Source organism: Leguminivora glycinivorella, chromosome 26 (genome assembly GCF_023078275.1).
Source record: "Leguminivora glycinivorella isolate SPB_JAAS2020 chromosome 26, LegGlyc_1.1, whole genome shotgun sequence".
Taxonomy (NCBI): domain Eukaryota; kingdom Metazoa; phylum Arthropoda; class Insecta; order Lepidoptera; family Tortricidae; genus Leguminivora; species Leguminivora glycinivorella.
In genome coordinates, this window is record NC_062996.1 from 5,168,133 (window position 1) to 5,180,157 (window position 12,025).

The 12,025-nt window shown below is 37.9% G+C and overlaps 1 protein-coding gene across 1 annotated transcript in view; it reads right to left on the bottom strand.

Moving 5' to 3' along the window:
* LOC125240151 (Kv channel-interacting protein 1) overlaps positions 1–12,025 on the bottom strand; it is a 101,082-nt gene that overhangs the window by 9,116 nt on the left and 79,941 nt on the right. Inside the window, exons 3-4 of the mRNA XM_048147998.1 lie at positions 4,966–5,035; positions 2,326–2,396 (exon numbers count right to left, since the gene is read on the bottom strand). Of these exons, the coding sequence (XP_048003955.1) occupies positions 2,326–2,396; positions 4,966–5,035 (141 nt within the window). The remainder of the gene's footprint in view (positions 1–2,325; positions 2,397–4,965; positions 5,036–12,025) is intronic.

The window sequence follows — 12,025 nt, forward strand, 5'->3', positions numbered from 1 at the left end:
ATTTTAACGGAAAACAAAAAAAAACACAGTGTATAATGTGCACTTAATGAGTTTTGTGCAGTAAATATGTGATATGAACGTGGTATTTCATTGAAAGCTGTCATAAACAACTACTGAAGGTCCTGACAACGGTTCTGGTGACAACGCCCACGATCCGATATATAGATACCTAGATGATAAACTAAAATAATCTACAGAATTTCACACATTTTTCTAAAAATATAAATTCAATCCTTAATTTCAGAAGATACAAATTATCCTAGCAATATTCTTAATAAGTGACCGGCAGGAGACAAAGAGCTGAAACTTGAATTACATTGAAATTACACGAGTTGCAGCTAAATGTAGACTCGAGACAGGTTTATTACTGACCTATTATCGATTAAACTGAAATAAAGCCGGAATAATGAACTGCGCCCGTTATTCTTCCCGGACTGCAACTTACGAACAGGGAAGGGGGTAAATTTAGTGGTTTTGGTTACTTAATGACGATTTCGGAAACAGAAATAGAATGGAATAGAAATTTAGACTTTTAAATGTAGAATACAAAGTTTTCTTCACAGTATACCCGTGTTTTTTTTTTGTTTCCCGTTAAATTCCACACGTCGCTTTTTGTTATTTCATCGTTTTCATCCATACTAATATTATAAATGGGAAAGTGTATGCGTCTGTTTGTTTGTCCGTCTTTACGGCAAAACAGAGCGACGAATTGACGTAATTTTTTAAGTGAAGATAGTTGAAGGGATGGAGAGTGACATAGGCTACTTTTTGTCTCTTTCTAACGCGAGCAAAGCCGCGGGCAAAAGCTAGTACATCATAAATGAATTAATCGGTGTGAGAGACCCTTAAGAATAGCATTAAAGTTAGTGTCAAGTAATTGACGTCACATATCATAATAAATAATACTAAGGAGTTATAAGGCCGGACTACATTAATTGAGCCATTAAATAATTTTTTTGAATAACTCGATAACAGCAAGAGTTAAAACACTAGTTTCTTAGAGACATTTATTGTAATTCACCTAAGGAACCTTCCCTTAAAGTTAACGGAATTCAATAAAAAGGCAGTGTATATTACATTTAACGAATAAGCAATCGTTGTGTTTATAATTACAATTCTGTCTGTCTGTCTTTAACGAATCAGCAATCTGTCTGTCTGTCTTTACCTCTGTCTGTGTGTGTGTCTGTCTGTGGAACGGGCGGGAAGGATGAACCAAAGATTTAGTTTTTTTCGTCTACGTCGTAGCGCTACGACCGTAGCTTGTTGAACTTTTAAAGTGCAAGGCTCGGCCACTCAGACGAAGGATACTATAGACTTGACGCAAGCGTACACCCGTAAGGGACAGATATAGAATAATGGAGCGAATTTAAGAATCACTTTAAAAATGGCTGACAGTTTACCATAAACAACCTACGTAATTTGGGCGGATAATAAGCTTGACAAGTCACGTCCTTATTGTTTGCCACAAACTCGTTTGTGGCAACGGCGGCTGTCACTCTTATTATAATTTGTATGTGACCATCTCGTTCGGTAGTGGTATTATTATTTGGCTGTCTAGTCTATAGTATCCTTTGTTTAAGCTCGGCCACGACATTGGTCTAAGCGCGACAGCGGTGAGCGGTAGCCACACGTGCGAATGAAAAGTCCCATCGCTGTGTCTCGCTCCAATGTATGACCTAACTAACAAGATCGGTTATGTCAGCCACTTAGATCAATGTCGTGGCTGAGCCGTCAAGTGTCACTGTCGACCAATAGTGAATGACTACGAACCATGAACTAAGCCATGAAATTTTTAATATCTTTGCTACGAACTGGAAGATGTTTTGGTTATAGTGGCAGCTCTTAATCAGCTATGTGAAGTCACTTCCCCTTTAAACTATTTTTAAATATTTTTACTAAAAATACAGAAAAAAAATTAAAAAAATATTTATGTGATCTACAGGCGTATCTCGAAATGGTTTTCGATTTAGGGACATTGAAAATTTTGAAACGTTGTCAAAACGCTCCGCTACGAGCGTCCACTCAGTATACACTTATATAAATAAATAGATAAATAAATATTGATGGGGGACACCTTACATAGATCAACCTAGCCCCAAACTAAGCAAAGCTTGTACTATGGGTGCTAGGCGACGATATACTTACTTAAATAGATAAATACATACTTATATACATAGAAAATATCCATGACTCAGGAACAAATATCTGCGCTCATCACACAAATAAATGCCCTTACCGGGATTCGAACCCAGGACCGCGGCTAAGCAGGCAGGGTCACTACGCGCTAGGCCAGACCGGTCGTCAGAATTAGAAATTATGACTTACCCTAAAACTGATGGCGCCACTGCAGTTGACGTCGAAGGCTTTGAACACGTAGTGGGCGTATAGAGCTGAATCTGTAACAATAATAATAATTATGATCTTTCACATAATATCAATATTATCATAAATATCCCCCCCGTTTGGTGACGGGTTAAGAATTTCACCACTCCCTTTCTTCCCGTGGATGTCATCGACTGTGGGATATGGGTTAAATTGTAGCGTAGGCGAGAGGCTGGCAACCTGTCACTGCAATGTCGCAATTTGGATTTCTTTCAACCCCTTTTTGCCAAGAGTGGCACTGAAACTTAGCAGTTCATGTGCTCTGTTTACCCCTTTATGGGATACAAGCGTGATTATATGTATGATTATATATATCGTTGTCTGAGTACCCACAACACAAACCTTCTTGAGCTTACCGTGGGCCTCAGTCAATCTGTGTAAGAATGTCCTATAATATTTATTTATAAATATCACAGGCAAAATATTCTGAAAGATTCTCAACTTGTCAGTAGGATAACCGAATGCGCGGACACTATCGATCAATGAAAACGTTTTCCCGAATGCGGGCCCTGTGGCACGCGTTCCAGAAATCTCTCGCACCCCGCAAGCGGGCGCTATCGACTAATGAAATTGTGCCATTACAGCCTGCAAAAAAGAGCAGAAATTAAAAAGTGGCAACATCGTAATGTCCTCTCGTTTTCTCACACATATAAGAAGGGGACGACACGACGACGTTGCCACTTTTTAATTTTTTCTCTTTTAAGCCAAGCTGTAACGGCCCAGCCACGACATTGGTCTAAGCGCGGCAGCGGTGAGCGGCAGCCATACATGCGAATGAAAAGTCCCATCGCTGTGTCTCGCTCCAATGTATGGCCGCCGCTCACCGCTGTCGCGCTTAGACCAATGTCGTGGCTGAGCCGTAAATGAGAATCTGGTCCACAGGCGTGCCAGACTACACAATTTAATTTTCTAGATGATGTGGTTATGGTTAGTGTTTTATTGTAGGTAGGTACGAGACGGGAAAATCTAATGAAAACGACTTTTCATAACTTAACACTTAAATGCATAATGATGTATATATGCATCATGTATTTTTGACTCTATTGACAGCATGTCAAAATTGAAATTTGAATAAATCTTTGTCATGGTCAGGCATTTAAGGATTAAGCGAGGCGCCCGTCTTTACCGAATGTCGGCGGTTTTACCAAAACATGACCAAAACGCATGAAATAATCAAGGTCGTCTCAAAACCAATTTTAAAACAAATAAGGTGACGTACCCAATCATGGACAGTTTAAGAAAAAAATTCGCCTGTTTTTGATATTTCACTGATAAATGTAAAAATTCTACGGCTAAGCGTGTTAAATCTTGGATGTCCTATCCTTCTTTTACATTTCAAGCGTATTGCAGAATAGATACTCCTATTGGTTTCTTCATAGTTAACAAATTAAAACTAGGTGTTTTTTCTCCAATTATGGACGGCAGTTCTCCAGTAATGGATCCCCCATTATGGACAGTGAAATAAGTTTAAAATTTTACTTTTAAAGCCAACTGATACGCAATGAGTCAATTTTATACACCATAAATACAATTAGTTTGGGTTATTTTAACATAGGATTGTTTCTTGTAAATTTTGGTTTTGTAAATTGTTCCTTGTCCATCATAGGAGGTACGCAGTTTTTCGGGTCCAGTAATGGACACTCGTAAAATAACGTCATTTCTTTATATCTTTGGAGCAACAAACTAGTATGTTTTATACCTTATCTCATGCTTAATGCAGTAAGTAAAACGCATTCAAGATTACACCGTGCGTTATTTTTTTTATTATTTTATACATGAACTCAACTCTCTTAGCAACATTACTAAGAATTCATCTTGATATTTTTTTTAGTAAACTGGTGAATTTTATCTTGTCAAATCCTTCAGAAATAGCCGAATCAATTGAAACTTCAAAATGAAACAGCACTATAACTCTAGTTTATGGTACATAGCCGTTAGTTTTTAGAAACTTATTTTAGATACTTATTTTTAAGGATTTGTGTTTTTTTGTCCATAATGGCATCACCGTCCATTATGGGGTATTTTACCTTAGTAATTTTTAGTGTAAAGCCTTAGTGCACGCACATATTAGGCGCGCAGCGAAGCTGCGACGTGCATGCACGTACGCCCCGCCGAACTCTCCGCTCCGAGCGGCCACTCAGGCCTTATCCATACTATACTATAATATTATAAATGGCAAAATGTGTGTGTCTGTTTGTTGTAAAGAGAGTATAATAAAGATCGTACAGTATGGCCACTCCCGCTCCCCGCTGAAAGTGCTGCCCACCCCCTCTCGGTTACCTCACAGTTACCGCCTGTCAAAAACGCGAACAGTCGACCTGTCATATCTCACTCATACAAGCATGGTACACATTCACCTACACGAGCTTAGAATGTGTGCTAGGAAGGCGCCTCTTTCATATATTTGATCGCCAGTGTCCGAGATGTGGCAAAACGGAGCGACGAATTGATGTGATTTTTTTAGCGGAGATAGTTGAAGGGATGGATAGTGACATCTAGGCTACTTTTTGTCTCTTTCTAACGCGAGCGAAGCCGCGGGCAAAAGCTAGTACACTTATAAAGTAACAGTGTTGGTTTACTTACTGCCGTGAGGGAAAAACTTGGCGTAAATATCTTTGAAGGAGTCTTCGTGTACCACGCCTTCCGGACATTCCTGTGGAAGAATGAGAAACACATTTTAATGCATGTATAATAAATAGGGATGACTAGGGTTGCGAATAGAAAAAAATAGTTATTTGTTTTACAAGGGGGCAAAGTAGTTGTTTAACCGCACGTGCCAATATTGATACCCGAATAAGCGAAAGATTCCAATATTGAACCGCGAGCGTAGCGAGTGGTTCAAAAAGTGGAATCTTGAGCTTTGCGAGGGTTTCAAGGCACGAAGGTTAAACAAACTTTGCCACCGAGTGAAACACAATTTTTTTCACCACACCAACACGAACAAAATACTGACTATAAAACATCAAACTAAATCAAATCTACCAATCTAAGTAATCAATATTTATGATTCAAAATCATCATTTAGTAAATTATACCAGCCAGCTCAAGACATCAAGTTAAAATTTGTATGATAAAATGCAATTTTGCTATTTTTTCTTATTTCTTATTTCTATGATGTGTGTAGTTTTGGCTATTACTTAATTTTAAAACCATGTAAGTTGTATTTACTAAACTCTGTCAAACAAGTATGTCAGTGCTAGAGAAAAGGATACCTATAGTTTTCTTTGTTCTTATTTACTGACATACTTGTTTGACAGAGTATACGCATCATTTTTTATAAAAAAAAGTTATAACTGCTTGGTAAAAGCTCGTTAGTCCAAATTAAATTAAAAAGTTTTAACCCTTTCACTGCGAGTTGCGACGTACGGTAATTACTAAATCATAACTCCGTCGGAATCGAAGAATCATTGCCCGTGACCTGATAGACCTCATTAGTGCTCAAACATGGGGTTATTTATCGAGTTCACACGCCATCCAAGGTACTAACTACTATTGGTACTCGAATAGTACAAAATTCGTACAATTTTCTTCGAAGTTTTGTATGGAGGGGCTAACGCAACAGTTTACCTAATTCTTACGGGTTCAACGTCAACTGAAGTGCTGAAGGTGAGTTCGGCGGACAGCACCGACCTGTCAGTTGTCCAGCACTGTCACTTTGTACAGTCAACCAATTGGAACCACTCCTAGGCCACTCTACAACCATGTCAAAGTGACAAGCAGTAAGAGATTTCTTACAATCTGATTTCTAATGTCACATGTGACATAGTTCTACAGTGGCCTAGGGTTCCAATTGGTTGACTGTACTTCTATGGGTCAGTCGAATTTAGCGTTCGCAACATTTTTTTGGATCGGAATTTCCATAGACTTCTTCTGCGTGAGCGTGACGCTGACGTATAACTGCGGTTGATGGTCTACATTGTGCTACGTGGAGATAAAGTTGAATATTGTAACAAGAGTAAGTTAAATCGCGACGGCTTGCCGGAACGATTAAAGACTCGAATTTGCAATATTCTAACGGCCCGAGTTAAATACGGTACTAAAATTTGCATAACTGCCTGCGTTCAATAGTACATTTAGTGCGCAAGTGTGAAGAAAAGTAATTAACAAACTGACAGGCCGCGTTACTCTCACGAGAATGAGTAGTCAGTGGGTGCCAGTACACGTATTATTTATATTTTAAAATATGTGATGTGTTCAAGTAACTACAACGCAAAAAAACGTACCTATATTGGACGAAATTTTCTCGTAACTTTATACCAATAACCTGTTAAATAAGCGACACTGTTGTTCCTTTTGATTAAGAACGCCACATAAGCTGTAGTACCGTAAAACATCGCGTGCTACTCATGGCAATGTCGACATACCTTTTGATTAAGAACCTTCCGGTTACCGTAAAACATCGGTATCACTCATGGCAATGTCGAATATGTTAACATGTTACACTGACATTTTAAACTTACTGTAAAGTTTTGCAACTTTATTACTAAAGAAATTAAGCACCGATATTAACTAGAGGCTCTGTGTGATAAAAAAAACATTGAATTAGGTCACAAAATTTCACCACAATCGGTTGAGACTTGCGACTTCTACAGGGGAACAGGGGAACATCCGGACATACAAAAAGCGAATCAGCGGGCCGATTTTTGAGTCTCACGCGTTCGAATTCAGAAAATTGTCACTGAAAATAATAAGCAAGTCACCGTTTTCAACCGGTATTTTAGTGACAAAATCCCGTATGCGAGATTCAACCTTGCTGTCGCTGCACTCAACTCGATTTCGTAGGTCAGAAGTTCTCGAGAATTTTGTACAAAAATTTAGGAAAAAGTTAAATTTGCTTTTATTCCTTTTTGTTACCAAGATTGATTTCATGAATTGAAATTTTAGTAAGTTTTATCTAGTATCTATATTTTCTTAATTATAACAATTTTATTATCCTGTATATATCTTACGAAAGTCGACTTTATAAATGTTGGTAACAAAATAAAATCAATTAAAATTTGCTGACGTGGCTATGTACAAACTTTTTGAGAACTGCTGAGGTAGGTATATATTACATGTTAGCAAATCGTTCAAATTCGTTTTGACAGTTCTTAAAAAGAAGCTGATTTGACTAGAAAGAAAGTAGCCTATTCTTAAGCAGTTTGTGGACACTAGGTCAAGCTCATACCAACTCATACGAAAGACTTAGACGTCTATATGTGTTAAAAGGGCGTTTTCCAAATGAAATCCCGAATATCGAATCTCACCAGATCTGGACGTGTTTGGGCTCATTCTTCTCAGAATCACGAGCTGATTCGATCCCGAAAATAAAAAAATGTGTCCCTAATTTTCCATACAAAATTCGAGTTTTCAATACGTCACGCAAGTTCATTGAATACTAAAATCGTGACGTAAAAGGAAAAAAAATTAGGACACATTTTTTTATCGTCGGGATCGAATCAGCTCGTGATTCTGAGAAGAATGAGCTCAAACACGTCCAGATCTGGTGAATTCGATATTCGGGATTTAATTTGGAAAACGCCCAAAAACGTTTAAGTTAGGAAACAACCTCATGTACAGATTATTTATGCGTCAAGAAAACTCAATTACGAGTAAAGCAAACAAGTAGTAAACCCTGATGTATTCATGTCGCTACGATGTTTACAGACTAGTAATTGGATTCAAATGAGCCGTCAAACGTTGTGATTGAGACTGCATTTTTAGACTGGCTACTAACAAGAATGCCTGAAATCATTCAGCTCATAGATAGACGGTCAAGCAAATATCGTCACTAAAAAAGGCCGCAAATCTGAAAATTGTAGGTCTCACCAGCCATGCGTGCCTTCTTAGGCACGCCACAGACAGTCTGAAAAATTCATATCTTAAAAAAGATTTGTATGCAACCTGTCAGTTTAAACTGACAGATCTGTCAGGTTGCATACAAATCTTTTTTAAGATTATGAATTTTTCAGACTGTCTGTGGCGTGCCTTAAACCTTTACCTTCGAATAATCATCGAAAAAATTGATCGATCCATAATACGTAAAAAAATTGAATGTGAAAAGAAACCCTCGCCGGTTCAACTTCCCATAAAAAATTTAATTTCGCACAATTTTTTAGTGACAAGATTTGCTTGACCGTTTATAGTTTTAATTTAAACGCTATTTAAGTATTTCATAAACAGAAAAATCACTCAAACGCTAAGCTTCGAGCCAACGCGCAAAAGAAATCGCCCTTAAAAAATGTTTACAACCAAGATTATGAAACAACCAATTTATTGTCTCATTTTATGTCTCAATCTTATGTAAATTGGTAAATGTCTTAGATGACCCTTTATGTACTGTACCCGTTAAACTATTGCAGATAAATAAATAAAAAACCTCGTATTTGATAAAATAATGCTCTATCTACCTACGTATTGCCTGTTAAAAATTTCCAGACATTCTTATATATACATTTTTTAAGTAGATCATAATTGTGTCGCTTAACTTCAAACCTGGGTAAATTCATTCTGCTTTAAGATTGAATATATAAAAAATGTAATATGATCTGAAAGATAATCCACCTTATAGCAGAATGGATTTACCCAGTTTTGAAGTTAAGCGACACAATTATTATAGGTGTAGTTGTCTAAGATCCCACGACACAACCTTTCTTGAGCTTACCATGGGACTCAGTCAATCTGTGTAAGAATATCCTATACGAATAGGTAATACGTATTTATGACTAACAGGATTTCTTCATAACTCGACCAACAATATATAAAATCCATGTAAAAATCCCGTATTTACATGGTTTATCATGTCAAGCTATAATTGGCTCAGAAGCCTTGCAACCGACACGTTTTTTAAAAGACATGTACATGTGAATTTCAGTTGGTTTTACATCATTCTGTGTTAGAAAGTATTATTGATTTAAATTGGCTTTGCTTGCCCTAATTTTGCGTGATGACGAGTGGACTGGTAATTTATTTACGTCGATTTAAATAAGGGCTAAAAAGGGGTAATTTTAAAAATCATTAAAAGGTGGACTAGGATCCTTTACAAAAGTCTCGGCAAAGAATATACTTCTTTGTACCTTTGGGCGTAGAAACTCTAGGTCCATGGAGTCCCAGTGCGAACAAGCTGTTCACAGAAATCGCGAAGCGTCTGGTCGGGGTAACTGGTAACTGGTGACCATATCAAATACAGCGAGGAAATGGCGACTTCCTCGCACAACGTATCAGCATTGCGATGCAGCGAGGAAATGTCGCCAGTATCCTTGGTACAATGCCTCAAGGGCCTATTTTAGACATTAGCTAGCTTTTATGTTTAGCCATCTACCAGTCAATCATAAGCTAAACCGAGAGATCGTGTTGGTGCACCTAAGCTACCATCTACACTCATACGCATCAACGGACGCCGCCGCCACGTCGCCTGGGGGCACGCGTCCTTCCTGTACAAAATGTACTGAGGAGACGTTTTTTGAATTATATTCAGGCGGCGTGGCGGAGACGTCCGTTGCGCGCCGCGAGAGTCGCGAGACACGCGACGCCTAAGTGGGGACGCTGCCTAAATTTGCCTAACTAGTTATATCTACATATACATACATAAATAATGCTAAATATTATAACTGGCTGGTCACATGTAATTGTTGTCTGAGGCGGAGCCGAGGTAGGTAATCTACTATTACGTGTTGCAATAAAATTATGCGTTTTCCTTGAAGGGTTTACCATACGTATTATTTACAAAGGCCAAGGCTAGAGAAATTTCGTCGGGTACCACGGTGGGCGGGTGGGCTAGTGGTAAAGACGTTAGCCGCGTAAGTAGGTGGGCCTTGTCGTTTTTATTTCTTTCGTGTATGATATCTATTTCAATTTATAATTTATATATAGTAGTGCGACTACTTGAAAAAAGAACAAATCAATAAATATTCAATAAAATAATTTGATTTGTTCCTTAGTTGTACAAAGGAGATTATTAAATTAGGGTTTTCTATAGAAAAGCACTTAACTACTTAACAGTATTGCGTTCTCTAATACCGTGTATATTTGAAATCAGAAAGAGCTGCATATATAATATTCATACATTTTTAAGTCCTCTTTAAAGTGATTGCTAAAGCTTTGGACGTCCATGAAAAAATATTCGCGAAATGTTCCACGAGGCTACTAAAGTAACTAGTTTTATATTCAGACGTCATTGCGATAAAAGAGTTCAACTGTCGACTCTGTATGAATATTCAATCAAGCAAATTGCAAGCGTACAAAAACGTACAAAAAACTTTATTGAAATAATTCCTAGCTGCAATTCCACCATTTCACACAACAGTGTTTATGCCGAAATAAAACAGCTAATTTGAACGATGAAACAATCTCGAAATAACAAGTCATAAAAGCTACTAGGCTAATGAATTAGAAAGAGACCTGTATATGTTTAAACCGCGCGTTAGAACGCGACAGGTATATTCTCGTGTTGCTGCTTGAACTAAAAGGTCAGTAGGTGAGAGAGTCGTCGACCGTTGGCGCCAAAAATAGGAGCGTGTCATCTTGACAATTGGCGGCAAAGAAAGTCCGAATGTTATGCAAGTTGTATTTATAACTAGGAAATTTTAAGAGTTCTTTTCGCAAATGAGTCTCGCTTGTTGCTTGAGGGTTGTTCCGTGTTTAGAGTGTCACCCGAGTTATTTTTGCTTCTTTTCTCTCGCTTTGAAAGTATTAAATGTCGTTTGAAGGAAAGATTACCGGTCGAAAAGTCATCAAATAAAAAAAAAATCGCAAGTTTTTGGCTCTGCGAAAAAGCTCGCGCAAGTTTTTGGCTGGCGTTTTAAAGTAGTGCTTCGATCATCCATACTAATATTATAAATGGGAAAGTGTGTGTGTCTGTTTGTTTGTCCGTCTTTCACGGCAAAACGGAGCTACGAATTGACGTGATGTTTTTAAGTGGAGATAGTTGAAGGGATGGAGAGTGACATAGGCTACTTTTTGTCTTTTTCTAACGCGAGCGAAGCCGCGGGCAAAAGCTAGTCATAACATAATTACTTGAGTAGGTACTTTTTATGGTACGGGGCGTTGTCTAAGGCACGCCACAGACAGTCTTGAAAATTCAAAATCTTAAAAAGACTTGTATGCCACCTGTCAGTTAAAACTGACAGAATTCTCAGATCGAACTGACAGAATATTATTATAAATAATTTCATACACATACTTGTTGAAATATGTCTGTAACGCCCACTCAGTCTGTCTAACCTAATTTAAAATAATTACAGCAATGAATATTTGGGTGCCATCAATCACTTGCTGTCGTGTTGCGGATTTATTTAATGAATGCAATGTTAAACAAAATGGCGTCCAAGGGGTAATGACCTACTTACAATTTTATAGGTTGACAATTTTGCAGCTTTTTGATGAAGGCAAGGATTTTTCGTTAGAGAATAAATTGCTCAGAAAATTTGTTTTGTTTTGTATATTTTGTCAGAACAAAAAATGGTCTAAGTACGTGTCAGTATCAGACCCTGTGTTTTGTTTCATACAATACAAAAGCCATACAAACAATAGAGGGTATCATCGCGGTTCTCACGTCGTTTAAGAATAGTAGGTACATTACGATACTAGTGCGGAAAAGAGGAAGTTCAAAACGAGTGGCGAATAAATTAAAACACGACCAATCGGTCCAGAAACGAGGGAGATG